The 20,269-nt window shown below is 38.4% G+C and overlaps 1 protein-coding gene across 3 annotated transcripts in view; it reads left to right on the top strand.

Moving 5' to 3' along the window:
• LOC129771481 (uncharacterized) overlaps window positions 1–20,269 on the top strand; it is a 695,695-nt gene that overhangs the window by 648,289 nt on the left and 27,137 nt on the right. For all 3 annotated transcript variants that reach the window (XM_055775161.1, XM_055775163.1, XM_055775162.1), the window contains one exon: window positions 17,736–18,156. In XM_055775161.1, coding sequence (XP_055631136.1) covers window positions 17,736–18,156 — 421 coding nt within the window. The remainder of the gene's footprint in view (window positions 1–17,735; window positions 18,157–20,269) is intronic.

Below are 20,269 nucleotides of genomic sequence, written 5' to 3'. Positions count from 1 at the left end.
TTTAAAATTGCCTTTTTGTCCGAATGTGGGGCAGTTTCGGACAGTCCTGGGGCAATTTCGGACAGAAAAAAATATGTTTAACAACAATTACTTCCGTTTCCTCTCATTTCCAGCTATTCTGCATTTTTCTGTTTATCTGTATTTGTCTGAAAGGAAACTGCTTGCTATGAGAGTCAGTAAAAATTCGTGATTTTACTTTCTCCCGTTTTTGAGTAGTGGTTTTAGGCGATGAAGTTTTTGAAAAAGGTTCAGCATTTTCCGGGGACAAAGCTGCCAAAGTAAAATCTATCTGTGCTGTAGACGCAATGTTTTGCAGCATTGTTGTTGCTACCTCCGCTCCAGCAGGTGAAATCATTTGAGCATTCAAAATCCTTATCCAAAAAAAAACCTTTCTTGAGAATGGATAGCAACCTGTCATTTTGAATCCAGCTATTACTCATATTACTCAGATTGAAAGAAGCATTATAAGTCGTTGCAACTATACCTGAAAGGTCGTGTATAGAAATAGTTTTTCCAGGATGGTTGAGTAGCCAATCGTTCTGGGAAACTGAGAGCTTTTGCTTGAAAGGGCCCATAACTGAAACATCCAGCGGTTGTAGACGATTTATGACATAAGGTGGAGAAGATACATGAATTGTGCAATTTTCACGGCAATATTCAATTGTTTCCAAAGTGCAATGACTTTTTGATTTATTTTTGATTTTTTGAAATTGATTCGTTTACGTTGGTTTTTGCTACCTTTTTCAAATTTTTCCAGAACATTGAGAAACAGTTTTCCCGTTATGTAACCATTAGCTGGGAAATTAGCAAAGACAATGGTTCCTGTTGGACCACATTCTATTCGAAACTAGATCGATAGCTCTTTCCATCTCATCTTCGTTGGTTCTATCGTTTTTTTTTTGTAGTTTCGAACCATCATTAGGTCAGAAAATCAGCCTAAATTGATGTTTGTTAGTAAACAGCAATCAGACACAAATTTTATGCAGTGTCCGAATGTGCCCCGTGAACGATGTCCGAATGTGCCCCACCACCATCCGAAGACAAATTATAATTTTATCTAATAAATAGACCATTATTTTCCCGTTGTATGTACGTTTTTTTCATTTCATATTAGTTATTAACTGAGGTGGGGTACTTAGATTTCTAAATCGTTCACAAAGGAATTAGGCAGATACTTACAACTTCAAGCTCAAAAGTTTCGAACCGTGTGCACTGTGTTATTTTCGTAAATAATAAACTACCAGAAGATGTCAAACCGTATGACAGCTGTTGGTGGAAGGAACTGGAACTTACTTATATTTTTAATTTGGTTGAAAATCGTACCACTTAATTTTTACAAGCGTTGTCCGGAACTGCCCCCGTCCGGAATTGCCCCCCTTTCCCCTACTATGCATGAAATTCGAATTCGATTGAACTCAATACTTTGTGTCAACTTTACAAGTAAACAGATTGAATGAATCACATGTAGGTCAGTTCACTGATTTCTGGTAGAATACGTTCTTCGTTGCAAGTCAAAACAATGAATTAGTCTGGACATCTGCAATTCCGTAATTAATAATAATCTCATTGTGACTTGGGCATATTCATGTTAATGCCTTGGACTTCCGATATAAACGAACTGACGAATTTTTGAACTCATTTTTTTATTAATTCGTTTATTTTTACAGGCTCAGTTACTTAAGTTTAAAGGATCCGAATTCTTAAATATAATTTTAAAGCTATATATATAAACAATTTTCTTACATCTATGGTTAGTAAGGTGGAAAACCGATTACTCGCGGTGTACTCGAGTTTAGGAGGGTGACATATTTTTAGGAGAAGGATTGGATATAAGGAAATTGTAACAATGTTGATGAACACTCATTTCTTAAATCTATTCGTATATCTATAGTGTATTTACATTTCAACTTATTCTACTATTTATAGCAAGGGGACGAATTACCCGCAAAGGAAGGAAAGGAGGGTATTAGGATGTAGGGGCAATCACACACGAAGATCTATAACTTTAAGGAAAACATATATATGGGACATGTAATCAAGGTCGTACCGAGCCAACAAATCTCTCACCGGCACATTGGGCTGTCTTCCTCGGGCCCGAAGGGAGTTTTCTAAATTCGATCTGGCGACAAGATACAACTCGCACGACCAAACAACGTGTTCGATGTCGTGGTAACCATGGCCACAAACGCAGAGATTGCTGTCGGCAAGATTAAAACGAAAAAGTAGCGCGTCTAACGAATAGTGATTGGACATGAGTCGGGAGAAGGTGCGAATAAAGTCCCGACTCAAGTCTAGACTTTTGAACCACTGTTTGAGGCTAACCTTAGGGATAATCGAGTGAAACCACCGGCCCAATTCATCTTCATTCCACTTGCGTTGCCAGTTAGCGATGGTATTTTTGCGGACTAAAGAATAAAATTCATTGAAGGCGATTTGACGCTGATAAATATCGCCTTCAATTGCACCTACCTTTGCTAATAAGTCAGCCCTCTCATTACCCTTTGAACTCATTGCATCTATCAATTTCTCGGACCGAAAAATTTGGTCGGTTGAATCTGATGAATTTCATAAACACAGTCTCGATTTTGACATACATGCTTTTGGGTCAATCGATGGTATCGAAGTGAATTGTTATCAACATCCTGCCTTATGATCAAATGAAATACGTACTGACGACGATATAGCGTGAAATCATGAACGGAAAAATCCCACAACAAACCTAAAAAATCATTTACATCCATTGGTCCGTTCTCGAGTTGAGTCGTGACTTACGGACACCATATCTTTTTTGACGTAGGACTACGTCTTTCATTTCTATACCGGGGTGTAAAATCAAAGTTTCGAAAACGAAAGCGTTACGCCGGAGACCGAGATTTTGAGCGTTAATAGCTCCTAAACAACTGAACGAAATGGTATGATAAACACTTCATTCGAAAGATAAAATGTCTACGCGTTCTATACTTGTTACTTTCTGATCCAAAAACTTGTTTCAATAGTCTTAAATTTGCTTTCAAAACAGGCTATTGAAATCATCAATCGGTATATAAGCGAGCGCCGCTCGGAAATCCACTCAGTTCTAATTGAACAGCGATTGGAGCATGTTGTCGCTGTTGTGGTGAAGCTCTTCATTTATCATGAAAGCGCGGATGAACGGTGTCACCAAGAGCCTGTTTGTGCACCTTAGGCCAGAAGGGAATCCATCAGGAGGAGAGTGATGCCACAAACGGTTCCCCGGGAAGATCTCGAAGCAGCCGCTACACACACACACATACACGCGCGGAATTCTTTCCCTTTGGATGCCATTCAGCATCGAGAAAGATCCGGAAAATAATCTGCCAGTTCCTCTAGGAATTTAAAAATACATTCATGTGAAAGATTTTATTTTGATGTTTTCTATCCATGTAACACTGTGACCAAATATTCTTCAATCATGTGCTATTAACAGATGGTTATCGAGTTAGCATTAACCACTGGTGGGCTTCCAGTATCGAGGAAACTGTGGAAATATCTAATCGTTACTGGAAATAATCTGCCAGTTCCTCTGGGAATTTAAAAATTCATTCATGTGAAAGAGTTTATTTGAATGCTTTCTATCCATGTAACACTGTGACCAAATACATTTGGTTTTGTGATTTTTCAATAAATCGCAATTAACATGATAGCTTCTGAAGATTATTCTTCTCCATCAGTAGGATATTGCCGTATCCAATATTGTATGCGCCCGCAATCGATTATTGCTCAGTCGCCGAAAGTTCCGAGCTCAGAGAGTTCATTCCCCTCTAGTTTGCCTTCCAAATTGCCATCGTAAACCACGCCTTCTCTCGATTCAATCACGCATAAAAAGCATACTTAAGCGATATTCTGGTGGTGAGACGCATTCATTTTTCGTGAGGACATCGACAAGACAACATCGTTGCTGAGGGTGCTGGACGGCGAAGGATCGAGATCTGCCCTGAAACGCAAGCAGTTTGTTTGAAACTGTGAGGGAGCACAGAGAAGCCGATCCTTCAGGAGAAGAGAAGGTGACCATCGAAGCAGCCGCTACACATACTCATACACGCACGGAATTCTTTCCGTTTGGATGCCGTTTAGCATCGAGAAAGATCCGGAAAATAATCTGCCAGTTCCTCTAGGAATTTAAAAATACATTCATGTGAAAGATTTCATTTGAATGTTTTCTATCCATGTAACACTGTGACCAAATATGTTTCAATCAAGTGTTATTAACAGGTGGTTATCGAGTTAGCATAAACCACTGGTGGGCTTCCAGTATCGAGTAAAATGTGGAAATATCTAATCGTTACTGAAAATAATCTGCCAGTTCCTCTGGGAATTTAAAATTACATTCATGTGAAAGAGTTTATTTTAATATTTTCTATCAATGTAACACTGTGACCAAATACATTTGGTTTTGTGATTTTTCAATCAATCGCAATTAACAGGATAGCTTCTGAAGATTATTCTTCCCCATCAGTAGAATATTTCCGTATCCAATATTGGATGCATAAAACCTTGTGCCTCCAACGTAACGCTCTCGTTTTCGAAGTTCTCCAAATATTCATTCATTCAGAATGAATTCAGATTCAACTTCAAACAAATGATCTCTAAATCAACGATAGTCCTACGTGACCCTTGCGGTTATACCATAGATATAACCCACTTCGTATTTTTTTATTTATATGGATAAACGATGAACTTACCAAAAAATGTTGCTGACCAAAACGGTTAAGTCAGGGATGACCAAACGGTAGACCGCGGTCTACCGGTCTCCCGCATAGGTATTCTTAGGGGCCCGCTAGCTGGTCTAGTATCACCTCCAAACGTTATGAATTAAATATCCCTCCACCTTTTGCCGTGACCATTCTATAAGATGTTTATGCTAACCTCGATTAAACATATTAGATGTTTTATCCGTTTTTATATTTTTTTGTTATTTTATATTAACACATCCATAACTTGTAAACATAGCCACAACTTGTTTTGAAGCAAAAAATTATCACTAGGAACAATTTCAACAATGTTTTCTCCAAGCATATAATTTGTTAAATGATCAATTGAAAATGCTGGACACTCGGTATGAGGTTTCCAAAATCAATAAAAAAATAAATTTGTGGAGAAAATTTCGCCTTTGAAGTTTGCGAATGCGAGTTTTAATAAAGTATTGTTATTTTTATTTTTAATCTATGATAAGTAATGTACATTAATTGTGCATATTTCTTGCAAGAAATATACTCATGTATATAACAACAGTGATGAATGAGACATTATAAAGTTCCAAAATTAAATATTGGACCCTATTATGTAATTCTAGTTGAAGAGAATTTTGCTCGCCATCATCAAAACCATCAATCTTTTTTATTTCAATTTAATGTTCTGTGTCTATAAAAAGTCTCTATACTATAGAACACGACAACTGGCGTGACCTTTTTGTTAACCTTCCTATACTCGCGCATTGGTCGGACAGACCGAGAATAAATAAGGTGGCTGAATTAAATGGTTATTAAAACTGAATGAAGTTAAAGAAAACATATTTTCCGGGGTTTCTTCATTCAATTATATCTTTTTCTTTCAATAAATACCAATAACGCCTGAAAATACACAAAAGCAATATTACAGAGACACGCACAGTCTGTGAGTATGAGAGCTACGATTTTGCGCGGTAGTACAGGAGGGCTAATATCCAGGGTTTTCCAACTTTAAATTCCGAAAGTAAATTGAAATAAAACAACACTTAGAATTCGAATTTCGATGAAACTTTTATTTCAAATTAAAGTTTGGTTTATGCCATTATGTGTGAAATACAACATCATTCAAATGTCTACCTAGGGCTTCCTCGCACACCTTGATCCGGAACAGGAACTTACAATTTCAAGTTTAGGCTCGTTGTAAAGTAGACCTTTCACACTAAAAAAAATATTTTGCAGTTTTTTGTTTGTTCATTCAGTTCTGAGTTACAAGGTGTTAACAATGAAGGTTAACAAAGAGAAAATTCGGTACATTTTGCACTTTTTCTTTTATGAATGCGGAAATGCAAGCCATTCCGCTGAAATTGTGAATGGTGTTTATGGTGCCGATACAGCAACAGGAAAATATGTGTAATTTAATTTATTTTCAACAAATATATTTTTTTTCAATGTTTTTTTTCTAAATTTTCTTAAAAATCTTTTGTTGACAGCAGAAATTTTAATTTAGTGTATTGCATTGTTTAAATAAACTAAATTGCACGTATTTTCCTGTTGCTGTATCGGCATGCGATACACTAAATTTAAATCTCTACTGTCAACAAATGGTCCGTTTGAAGCTAGCGATTGACCAGAAACGTTCAGAATTGGTCCGCAGAAGAGGTGTTGTGTTCTATCAGGACAACGTAAGGCCACACAATTCCGTAAGCTTCATTGGGATGTTTAAATGCATCCACCATATAGTCCGGACCTGGCACCAAGCGATCACCACCTTTTTCTCACATACAAAATTTCCAGGGTGATAACAAATTGGATTCAAGGGAAGGTTGTAAAAATCTATTGTTACAGTTTTTCGTCAATAAGGACGAAAACCTTTATTATGGAGACATTAAAATGGCAACTAATTTTACAACAAAACGGTGTATATTTGACCCAAATCGGACAATCCGAAGTATATTAAAAATAGTTTTGAATTTCACCCAAAAATAATGGATTACTTTTTCCCCAACCTAATATAATCCAATAAATTTCTCTGTCTGTTGAACCTCGGGTTCAAAAAGGTTGCAATTAGATAATTCGGATCTTACTCTATTCAGTTGAAATGACGTAAGTTCAGTGCTCTATGTGCAGTCTCGTCCTTTTCCCAATACAGGGTCTTTCATATTAAACGCTGCCATGAAAAACGAAGAAAGGCTGGGAAAATACTTTTGAAAATGAGGGCAGATCTTTTTTTTCGCAAAAAAAGGCATCTAAATTTGAACAAAAGCAAATTATCATTCGAATGAATATTACATTTGGGTGAATGTTATGTTTCAGTAAATTAAAATACAGTACTTCCTAGAGGAACTTCACCGTCTCAATATAGTATTACTTGTGTCATTTTTATTAGTACTTAGTTGATATATCTATGCCAAATGACACGCCTTGAATGTATTCTGAGTGGCAAGTTCTAGAGAATACGCGTGACCACAGTGCAAGTCAGAGGAAATTTCTTTGACGAAAAATTTCCCCGACCAAAACGGGAATCGAACCCGAACCCCCGGCATGTTAGGTGTGACGCCACGGGAGCACACTCGATTATAAACAGACTCGATCATATATGATTCGATTATATACAATTTTGGACTCAATTATATACAGTTTGAGAAATATTATATACAGTTTATATTTTTTTACAGTTTTACAGTTTTACAGTACAGTTTAAAAAATATTATATATAGTTTTTTTTTTGCTTTTCAAATATGACTTATTTTAAGAAAAAAATATAACCTTTGAACGTTAAGGTGAAATTTGAGTGGTTATCATATGTACAGTGGGGTAAAATCGATTTTTGAAAATTTTGCCTGAATTTTCACCAGGAATTGTTTAGATCGATATTGCAGCTAAATTAAGAAAGACAGAATTTGGGTGTTGAAGAACAAATTGTAGAGTAGTTAGAGATCTTAAATTTAGTTGATAGAAACAATCAAGTTTAATATGAATTATTAGAATAAAATTAATAATAATGCATTAAAAATTACAAGTTATGTTTTCACTTCCAAAATAGTATTTAAATCCGCTAATTTAGATGTTCCACTATTAAATACTGTACTAAATTTTCTCATTTTTCGAATGGGAGCAATAGAGTCGTCTTTCGTAGCGTACTTTTTTAATGTAGAGCCAGTTTAAGGCAACAGAGTCCGAAACACAAAAAAAAAGTTCTATAACTCTGTCATTGTTGAAATTCGAACATATGCGTAGAAGGATTTTTTTTCATCAAATGTGATCGTCTAGCGCCTCCTGAGAGATTCTGGATATATTTTTTCATGTGAAAAGCTGTTTCCTGACTTTGAGGGAATGAATCAAAAAGTTATATGCTTCTTTCGTTTCCAAATAACGAAAAATACATGCATAAAAAGGAATGAAAAAAAAATTTTTTTTGACTCGATTATTTACAGGATTCGATTATATACGATTATGAAAAGTAATCCGAGACTATATATAATCGAGTCCGCTCTGTAGTATGAACGTCGAGAACATATCAAGAAATGAACTATCTGATCTACATTTTATCGGACAGATTCAGAAGAACTTCGATTGTATCTTCGAATTTTATGTTCTCCAAAACTTAAATGTGGTCATACTGTATTTCGCGATAATCAGTCAAGTGTTTCGCAAAATGTGTTTCCGATATTTTTTCTGGAATAACAAGATACCGACCAGTTAAACATTCTTGTGGTGCAAATGAAACGAACATATGATGGGAGTAAGACAGACACCTAATGTTAAACGCGATACGCAGAAGTTTATCGCTCGCGAGAGAAATGGTTTTATTTTCTCTCTCGTCGTTTGTCTGACCAACAGCTGGAATATAAAACTAGTTAGGAAAAAATAGAGCACAAATTGATGAGGAAAGGAATCACCTCGATTCGATTCTTTGTTCTCGAGAGGCTTTAAACTTTGCAGTTCTATAGAGGAATCGCTTTTGGTTTTATACATTATATGAAATGTGTGTTCTCGTGACCGAGTGGTTAGCGTCACATATTATCATGCCGGGGTTCGGATTTGATTTCCGTTCTGGCCGGAAGATTTTTGTTAAAAAAAATTTCATCCGACTTGTACTGTGGTCAAGCGTAATCTAGACCTTGCCACTCAGGATACATTTGAGGCGTGTTATTTGGCATAATAAGTGCTAGATATTATATGAAATTACTATTGGACATCTTTTTTTATAGAACCAAACATCGGCGAATTTTATAGTTCCAAATTTCATCGATTTAATTTTTGATTTCCCTGATTCTAATGAAGCGACAAAATTGTCCAAAATCGCGTCTTTCTTTTAGGTCGTTTCGAAGAACTATAGGAAGTGGTAACAACATGGCCTCATTTTTTTTCGTTTAGAAACTGCCTATTCCGCCTGATAAAATACTTTGTCAAACCAGAGAATACTAGAATTTCAAAAGCAAATTTTATTCAACCATTCCCTGAAGTTTTTCTCCACGAAGAAAACAACCAAATGAATGAACTTCCATGATTGAGACGAAAAAGAAATCCTGTTTGGTGACAGAAATTTCGTTCCATAAAAAAGAGCACTAATCCCGAACTGGCAGTTCTTTCTCCTGACCGGTCGCGCGCGGACAGCAATCGTGGAATAACAAATTCGCGGTGACTAAACATGATTTACTTGTGTCCAAACGGGGAGGGGAACGCGCTCTCGGTTAAACTGGTTATCACTGGTCGCGCACTCTCAGACAGGGGATTATTTTTGCAAGTGGAGACTGCGTATGATCCCCTTATTGGCAAAGCCTCGGTGGTATAGCGTTTCCAACCGGGCCCGAGAACGAAACCACAAAAGCAAATCCCACACACAAATGGGAGCCTCGGACTGCGCGGCTTACTGTATGGCCGATAGCTGAGCCGCTATGGGGAAATATATTGTATATGTGGTTCTTTGATTTCCAATCTCCAACCCAGACGACGACACACTGCGGTTCTATTCCGCAACGTTTGTTTTTTTTTCCTCCTGTAGCAAACCCGCTACACGGGTGCCTCCCCAGGGCTCCACCGAGTTCCAAAGTCCCCCAGAGGCCTCTCCCACAGGATCGACCTGTAACTTTCAGATCAAGCCTTACATAATCCGGTTTGATTGTTTGTGTTTATTTTCTTTTTGCTGTTATGTGGTGCCTCTTTTTCTTCTCTCTTTTCTCTCGGTGACCAAGTTTATCTCTGATAAAGGCACCCCTCTCCCCGGGGGGAACAACTCCTCTTCCTGAAACGCTGCAAAGAAGTGTTATGCGCGAGACGGTGCTCTGTGCTGCTGCTGGTGATGTCCCGTTTGCTGGAGGAACTGACGATCAATTCGTCCCATGTGCAAAACAACGAGTTTAGCTTGGTTAGCTATTATGCCACTCTCGCATCCCAAGAGGATCAATCATATCACACACAGTCTCCCATAGCTGCCGCAGACACCACCGGGCACCAACCAAGGAGGCAATCTTTTCCCGTAGTCGATGCTATAAATAAGCATAGGATCGGTTGGGGAAGGGGAGCCCAACGCGCCTCGATATCACATTAGGTATGCGCGAAAAACAAAAACAGAAATCGCGCATGACCCTTCCCAAATCTACCCCGTTTAGAGTTGATAATATATTTAAATTATTTGTTGTTTTTATTGAAACACATTTCTGCGGTGCCGCTTCCAGCATCCCGAACTTGTCGATCCATAACATCCAGCGGGTTCAATGACTCGATTACGGCTCACGCTTGTTTGTTCTTCGTGGGTCCATCGCGAAAGCGCTAACCCAGAACCGGTGGAAGAAAGTTGCTCTCTGCCTCGGCGTCTCTCGAGACGAGAACGCACAGGTTTTGCGTTGGCCGCTGTTCACCTCCAAGTTGTCAAATCATATTGGGATTTGGCTTGCATAAATTTAAGAAGATAATAAAAACCGCCGCCAATGGGTAGCTCACCCGTTCGAGTTCTTGGTCTCTAGCGCCGACAGAAAAGACAAATATAGGCAAAATTAGAACTATATCGAAATTATTGGTTGAGCTTTAGGTAGGCCGAAACGGGACGATACCGCGCAGCGGGAGTTGTCAAAGGGAAGAAGTTTTTCTGTAGCCAATTCTGGGTGGCAGCAAGAAGTGGTGTCATTAATTCGTTGACATTATGGCTCCATTAGGGAGTACCCCAAGCTAAAATATAGCTATTCCGAACCGTTTGAAAGAATACTAATATTTTCTTGTGTCATCCGAATAATTATCACTAATTAAATAGTTGATTATTCTAATGTGCCGTGATCCGGTGGGCTATTCGATCATCTCATGGAGTTGAATGAAGATCTACATTTCGGTTGAAAAATGTAAAAAAAATATAATTGAAACTGTTGTTGTTCCTTTTCTTGTGTCAGAAGAAGTTAGGGGCACAGATAAGTGTACGACCCTTTTTTCTCTCTAATATTACTTTGTTAGAGTTACAGTATTTGTTAGAGAAAGGTTAGTAAATAATGATTATAAAATTCAACTCCAAACAGAAGGTGACGCCATTCTTCTTCATGATATATTATTTCATACAGTATATGGATTTCTGTCTCTCTTTCTGATTCTTATGGACTCGGAAGGTACTGAACCAATCGACGTGAAAATTTATATGTAGGGATTTTTGTGGTCGGGTAAGGTTCTTATGATAGTTCGAGACCGAGAAATCTGCCATACGAATGAAACACAAATTTCTGCATAACTCAAGAATTGATAAAGTAAACGAAACCAAATTTGGAATATGGAGGTTCTAGGGGGCAATAAATGTTTCTATGTTGGCTTGAAACTCCTCCCCCTCTTTAAAGGGGTCGGCTGAATAACTCGGGAACTAAATTTGGGATGTGAAGGTTTTTGGAAATGGGTACGAGAATTGTTTATATGATGATATGGCACCCCTCCCTCCTCTGGAATGGGGGAGGGGGGATCCCATAAAAAACATTACACAAAACGTGAATGTTTGAAGGTATTGATAACAAAAAATAAATTTTGAGATGAAGAAGTTTGCCGGGTCAGCTAGTAGATAAATAAATAACAAATGCTACTTTTTTAATCAAATTCAAGGCATGAAGCAAACCAGTTCATAGAAGTAATAGATTCATGTTTTTATCTATTATTTCTTTCCGAAGACCACTTCTCAAGTTTTTCTATGTTGTCCACAATGCAAGGGGAAAATGCAACCCCGGGCTTAGGACTCCGTTCCATATGTTTTATCAGCCATTCCATACCAATCCGATATAGTGGCTCTCAGATTTTCGAGAAAATTTGTCGTTTTGTACCTTATCGCGAAATATTGGATCCGTATTTTTTATTTTTCAAATAGGATGCCCGTTTCAATTTTAAGATGATCCAAAATATCTAATTTTTTATATCATTTTTTTTTTCGGTGATTTATAACTTTTGATCAACTGAAGCGATTTAGATGATCGACATAAAGCCAATTTGCTATTCTTTTCTGAAAAAATATAACATCTATAAACATTGTGTTTTGTTTTCGTAAATATTGATTGTATTCGTTTTTTTAAAGTGTACATGATCTCGGGACCAAGGGGGCTATATTTTGTATATTCTTACTTGAAAGATGGATTTTTTACATAACATACCCAAAATTAAAAATGCGTTTTCTTACATTTTTGAGTTATGGCTTTTCAAAGCTAGCGAATGGTTCGAAATAATATTTTCTTTCTTTTTTTCCAAAAATAACCAAAAATAATAAAAAGAATCATAACTTTTGAACTTCTGAACCGATTCAAATACTCAACATATTTTTTTCTAAATTTACAATCGGTAACTGAGTTTAAAGATGCTGAGTAGAATCATAACAGCCATTCGGGTGCTGATGTGCTAAAAAATAGAATTTCAATCAATGTTCTTCCAGGAGAATCCGAAAAAAGCGAAAAAGTTATCGCTTTTTTCGTTTTAACAAAATTAGCAGAAACTGCGAAACACGCAGCCGGGGAGTCGAGAAGGAACCATCGAAACACAACGGATCAATGGATGCTTACTTATGGGCGACTAACGTGAACATTGACTTTGGATAGCTCATAGGCCTGTATTTCTGTATGAAATTTATAATATATTTTCGTTGACAACAAAATCCTGATTCAGCAAAAAAATTTCTGGTGCGAGCAAAAAACTGAAGATTTCGCTACAAACTGGAAAGTGGACTTAGCGATTTTTCAGTGGAATCATGACAACGGAGCGGATTTCATTGGGAATAAAACAGCCGCTGAGCTAAGACAGGCTTAGCACTTTCATTGTATGATATGGGATATTCGATGAATAATTGAGAATTGCGTCAAAACCACATAGGAATAAGAATTAGCTTTTCTCATTTTTGTTGTTGATAGTGCGGAAACCTGTGGACCAAGCCATCTCACATCATTCACCGCGCAAAACAAAAAGTATTCGATATGTAGCGAATGATAGGCAAAGAAGAACATAACCATAAAGATATTTTGCCACTGAAAGTGATCATGACGTTTTGGTTCGTATGCTTGTGTATCATGAAGTGAAGTTCAATCGACAAACAATAGGTTTTCATATGGGTTTCATCGTCTATACATACGTTAAGTTCTGTCAGTATAACGGGCCTGGGTGTTAGCCAGTTGATTCTGTTTGAGACAATCGAGTTATTCACTTGCTCAAAGAGAAGTGCGTCTTTCTCGGAAACGGATTTCACGTTAAGTCCATCGATAATCATTTGAATGTTGACGGATTATAGCCTGAAATATTCGAATTAATCGGGAGAACGTTCAACTGCAGTCCTTGGTTCCACTTTGGGTTGCCCAATGCGAGTCTTCGAATAGGTACTCAATTTGGATTATTTTTAAGCAAAAAAAAATTGGAAAAATGGCAATGGAATACAAGAAGAACCACGCCAATCTTTGGAACACTATGTTAAAGTTAAGCGTTGCATTTTTCTGTTGCATTAAAATGGAAAACTCTACTTCATTCAAAATATTTACATTTACATTTATATACATTTTTACATCTGTCTAGCAGTTTGTGGATGCCCCGCCCATTTACTAAGGCATTTTCCCACATTTTCGCAAGCATTGAAGCGCTAATCAGCAAATGCGATGCGAATAGATGGTAGTCGCAAATAGCCAAATCTAGTGAGTGGGTCACATGTGGAAGAGCTCTCCAACCAAATGATTCAATCGTTTTTTTGATTGGTTTTGCAGTGTGTGATAAAGCATTATCATGCAACAAAATCTCTTTGTGTTGCTTTTTTTCAGTACTTTGGTCGTTTTTCACCCAAAGCTCGATTCAAATTGATCATTTGTTGTCGGTATCGTTCAGTATAGGGGATCGAACCCTTCTGATTCCACCAAAAACAGAGCATTGTTATCCGTCCATAATGGTTTGGTCGTGCAATCGCTGTTAATGGTTTTTTTGGACCTACTCAAGATCTTTGACGCTTAGGTTTCTCGAAATGAATCCACCTTTCATCGCCAATCCGATAGAGGAATGATTTCTTTTTCACCTGGCGAGTGATTTTTCGGTTTTCCTGCTTTTTTTCGTTCAGCTCATGTAGAAATAATTTTCCGATCTTTTGGATCTTTCCCATGATCTTTAAACGGAATGGGGATGGCCTTCCGAGGCACATTCAATCGATTCGCTAGTTGTTCATGCGTTGTTTGGTTGTCATCTTCATCCAAAAGTACTTGCTGTTCATTGTTCTCGAACTATTGCGGGGGTTTTTCGCGCATTCAAAACAATGTGATGTTCACCGTAGGCTTCGACAAGTATTCGATGTGATTCTGCAGTAGTTTTCTTTCAATAGCAGCAGAGGATCAGTGTTATCCGCAAATCATATTTTCTAGGCACATAAGTCGACATGTCCAAAGCTCTTCAAACCTATACCGCAGAGATAAATTTGTTTCGTTTTAAAATCCTGTCCCAGAAGAAGATAACCTTCCTGATTTTTTAGGATTTCCCAGACTTTCTGGTACGTTCCCTGATATCCTGGTAAACACTCATTTTTGGCTGATTTTTCAGAAGTGATCCTGATTCTCCTAATTACTAATACTTTTCACATTATCAGAATGAAAATTATTAGTAATATTAGTTATACAAGGATTCTTGTCAAAGTATTCCTGGTTGGGAATGAGCAATGCTTACATTAATTTTAATTCTCCTGACACAAAGCTGTAGCAAAAAATTTTTATTAATATTTATCGAAAATCCCGAATTATTTCCACTACGCACAAATATTTCAATTTTTCAAAACAGTGCTAGATAATTTAATGAAACCAGAATACTTGACGAATTTAAGAAATGAGAACGAGATTAAGTTTAAGGCACAACATTAACTTGTATGATGTGCATGTACGAGAGGCCGCATAGTTATTGATGAAGGAATACGTTCCAGAGTATTGATGACTCTGCAATTCAATGTAGTGGTGCTATAGATTTTTGGGAAAAATGTATAAACGATCAAAAGATCCTTGCAAAATTTTCTAAATGGTAAGAACTTCAATCCTATGGCCTGCATAAAAAATATAAGAACATAAATATATTCAGGCAGAACAGAATTTTTAAGCTATGTGGACTATGGTGAGAGATTGGAGAATAAAACTGGAAATGTGTGAGTCTGCATATAAATATGACATTTTTTTTCACCGAAAAATCGGCACGAACTTCCCGGATAACCCAATATGAGCTTTCCTGATTTCTTCCTTGATTTTTATTTTCATTCTTCCTGATTTTCAAAAATAACAGTTGGCAACCCTGTCCAGAAGTCAAAACAAGGCATTGTTGCCGATAAGGCATTATGATAACGATAACATTGAGAGTTAGAGACATTTGTGGGAAAATTACGGTTTCATAATCATATACCTAGTAAGTGATAGTTAGATTAATAAAGCACTGAACCATGAGGTGAGTGAAATAAAATCACTCATTCAGAATAGTTTCGGATAGTTTTTAGCCGGTGATGCATCATGAGGACTGGCATTGTCATGATGGAATACTACGGTACCGTGTCTAACCATGATAATCCGACTCATTTTTTCAGCTCACCTTTGGATCTTACCAAATCCAAATGATCTTATTGGCTTTAATTTGATATGAGGATCATCTGAATTGGTACAGTTGTTCAAAAGTTATGAGTTTAAAAAAAAACTATTTTTTGGACCCTATTTCTGCTTTCAGAGGAGGTTCACCATAGAAACATTTCTTGTACTCTTAAATCCTCACATTCCAATTTTGGTTCCATTTGCTCTATTAATTCTCGAGTTATGCAGAAATTTATGCTTCATTTGCATGGCAGCCCCCCCTCAGAGAGGGGGGAGGAGTGTTTCATTTGTATGGCACCCTTAGAGATGCGGGAGGGGTCCCGAACCATCATAAGAACCTTCCACGACCCTAAAAACCCCTACACACAAATCTTCACGCCGATCGGTTCAGTAATTTCCGAGTCCATAAGAATCAGAAAGATAGACAGACAAACAGAAATCCAATTTTATATGTATAGATAAAGCATTAGAGATTTATTTGAATAATTAAAATAAATCGAGTCGTTTTGTGAGCAATAATGTTTCTTAGAAGCGATCGTTTGCAATTCCTTGTACACTTCAATTTATCCATACCAAAAAAGTCTCCATGGCGAACAAATCGAAGGTCCTAAACAATCTAATGAAACTTGGTACGAGCGCTCGGGACTTCTTTTTTACCATTCTGAGAAAATAAAGCAAAAAAAAATATATCAATAGGTGTAATAATTGACAGGATCAACATGACGAACAATTCCCAGTGTATCAGATTTACAAAACACTCCCTCGGTAGCACCATCAAAAGTTGCCTCATTCCAAACAAACGCTGAACACTTTGATCGTTCGCTTCACACACTTTTTTACCATTTTCATTCCGCCAGCAAGGTCACGAATGGATTCGCATAGAATCCCAGCGAACCGTGAAAATTTGCTGTCACGAGCCGTTCACACTCTATCTGCCGCAATCTAGGAATTCGTTTCGGTTCGGTACATTCTTGCAAATAACGTTTTAATTTTGTAATCTACCAGGAGAGGGAAAAAAATTGAGAATCATTCATATTCCCAGGAATGACTCGCGCTTTCAAGAATAACAATATAAATTAGCTGCTGAACGGTCGGAACGCTTCCGACAAAGGAAGATAATAGTTATCAAGTAGCCTTATTGATTTTGAAACTCACTGATGATGTGATCGATTGCCGGGAGCGGGATACGCCCGATCGACAGTTAATTGAGGCTCAGTGGCCAAGGACCGCACGCATGCAATAACCACCATTAAATCACCCTTTTGGTGACAATTGGTCCGTGCCTCGAGAGCTGATTCTGAATCAGAATATTTTTGATGAATGGTAGAGTGCTTGTTTACCCCGCACGAGAACACGGTATTGCTTCAATTGAGGACTAATTGGTTTGTGCAGTTCAAATTGACCCGGAGGTGAGCGGAGCGGAATAGCAAATTTGCCGACTGTCCGAGCATACAGTGAGTCAGCTTTCAGAGTTACTGGTTAAAACAGCAAACCTGTTTCCCAATTCATCTCGCGCACCAACCGCACTTAGCTCCAGTATTGATTGGCCAACAGTGTCCATGAATTTACCACACGAGCCACGCGAAACGCAATATCTGATCTGGTTTAATTATTTTTACAACCAACCAAAGTCCTATCGTTTGCCGCCCGAGCTGGACTCTTGGCACTGTCCGTACGTGCCCCGCATGGACAATCAATGAGAAATATTGAGTCATGCATGGGAAATTTATTGTTTGTACCGCGCAAAACACCATAACCGACAATATGTTTTTTTCTTCTCCATCGTTTACCATTCGTAATTGAAACCCATCACCTCGTCGATCTTTTGCTTTGATGATTAATCTCCCACTGATGGCAGCGGAACAGAAATCGTGTATCGAATAAAGTCCTTTATGCACTTCTGGATGGAATCCGGTGCTCTAGCAAAACAAATTAAATTAATCGCAGCTCATATTTCTCGTGTCATCTCGAACTCGTCTCATCTATTTTTTTCTTCGTTTATTCTACTCTCCCTTTACAGAGTCAGCCGATTCTCCACCCCAAGCAGTCACCACAGCAACAGCGAAGGCATCCAGTGCCAACGGTAGCAGCACCACCAACAACGAAGCTAACGCGACGAGTGGCGTCGGCAACACTGTCACGATTATGGACCAAATGAATAATGTGGTGACAACAACGACGACAGCGACCGCCATTGCCAGCACCGTTCATCAACAAACAACGATTTCGACGAAGACGACGGGTGCTGTTGCGACCACAGTGTACCACAAGGTAGCGCCACCGGCGTTCTCACGACTCCCGCCGGACGGGCATGAGTTCCCGCCGAACTTCAGCGAACCCACGTCCAACGGTAGCAACGGAATCGGTCCAGCGATGACCGTCATCAACGGGACCAGCGTGTCCCCCCAGATCACTACTGCCAAGGGAGATAAACATTCCAGGTGAGTGATGGGTGCATCCCTGTCATGTATCAACTGGTGACTGTTGTGTTTTTGTTGGTTCACAGATATCTCAATGGAGTATAACTATCTTTGAAATCATTTCCTTTCTATGATTCTGCCAACTGATAAACCAATTGAATCAATTGATAATACACATCGACTTATTTTGTCTTTCACGAAAAAAAAACATATTTGAGCGCAGAAATTGATCATACAAACTAATGCCCGAATTGTATGTAACGATTTTCCAACAAATTTTGTGATGTGGGGGATTGGAGCGGCGAGAGCCAATTGGGTCAATAAGAAGCAAACATCACTGAAGGAAGCTGGTCGGGCTTGAGGAAAGTGCTACCAATTTTTTTTGACGTAGAACTACGTCTTTCAGGAAGGGTGCCAAATCAGAAAACAGGTCACGTTTTTATGAAATAAAGTTAATGTTAATATCTATTTTCACTGTGAACGAATTCGCATGATTTGCATACCAATCGAATCGGAAATTCTCTAAGATTTGTTTGATATGCTATACATTACAATTCGCTAATCTATAAACGGTTTAAATTCATGAAAACTGGGAGAACTTCATTTTTTCCCACAGATTTGTTCTGCCGATTTGTGTTCTGACCCTACCCGTATTTCGAATGCCTATAACTCGAACATTTCCTAACAGATCGGAAAGATGTTTGCATCAATTGATGGGAACTATTTCTACGCGTCTATCACAATTAATAAAATGTTATTTTTCATGAGATGAACAATTGAATAACTGTAAAATGTCAAGCTTTATCTAAACGCCCTAACTGCAAAGTTTTAATTGGTCCGATTTACGGTTTCCCCAACACAGACTTCAAAATCGATGTGCCTGGGGGAATCCGCTTTGTCAAAATATACAAGTTGGGGGTATTTTTTTCCCTCTGAGCTGTGTTTTTTTCCTAACAAGGACTTCAAAGTTAATGTGCCTGGGGAATCCGCTTTGAAATTACATGCAAGTTGGGGGTATTTTTTGGTGTTGAGTAATTTTGTACTCGCTTGTTCTTGTGTAGACCGGAATATGTTTCCCTAAAACGTACTTTTAAACTGAGAAGCCTGGGAAAATCGTCATTTCAGATACCAGAGGTGAATGAACTTTCGCTGTTCGAGAACTACGTGAACATTAGATGTGCAATAATTGAAATGTAAAATATTAGGCTGTCAAAAAAGTCTTGCGGCATTTTTTTTTTAATTTTCATTTGTTCATAAAATTAGTTACAATCATCTGTTTTAAGTCAAATATGCGCCGTTTTGTTCGATGACTTGTTCCCAACGAGATGCCAACTTCATAATACCCCTGTTATAGAAGCTCGCTTCCTTATTGGCAAAAAACTCGGATAGCCAATTTTCACAGGTCTCTTTTGTGGCTAACTTCTGACTACCTAGCTCGTTCGCCATGGACAAAAACAGGTGGTAGTCACTTGGTGCAAGGTCCGGACTATACGGCGGATGCAAAAGAACCTCCCATCCGAGCTCCCGGAGCTTCTGGCGCGTCACCAAAGAAGTGTGTGGCCTGGCGTTGTCCTGATGGAAGACAATGCGGCCTTCATGAGTGCTACCTTCAAGCGGTCCAGTTGTTGGCAGTACAGGTCCGAATTGAGCGTTTGGCCATAGGGAAGCAGCTCATAATAGATTATTCCTTGACAATCCTACCAAACACACAGCAGAACCTTCCTGGCCGTTAATGAGGGCTTGGCCACCGTCTGAGCCGCTTCAGCGGGCTTCGACCACGACCGTTTGCGCTTCACGTTGTCGTAAGTGACCCACTTTTCATCGCCAGTCACCATCCGCTTCAGAAACGGGTCGATTTTGTTGCGATTCAGCAGCGATTCACATGCGTCGATACGGTCAAAGATGTTTTTTTTGCGTCAACGTGTGTGGCACCCATACATCGAGCTTCTTTGTGAATCCAAGCTTCTTCAAATGGTTAATAACGGTTTGATGACTTATCCCCAGCTCATGGCCGATGCTACGGCTGCTACTATGCTGGTCTTTCTCGGCTAATTCAGCGATTTTGTCGCAATTTTCGACGACCTCTACATCAGAACGAAAACGTTGAAACCATCGTTGTGCGGTGGAAATGGAA

Source organism: Toxorhynchites rutilus, chromosome 2 (genome assembly GCF_029784135.1).
Source record: "Toxorhynchites rutilus septentrionalis strain SRP chromosome 2, ASM2978413v1, whole genome shotgun sequence".
NCBI lineage: Eukaryota > Metazoa > Arthropoda > Insecta > Diptera > Culicidae > Toxorhynchites > Toxorhynchites rutilus.
This window is presented reverse-complemented; position numbering and strand designations above follow the sequence as displayed.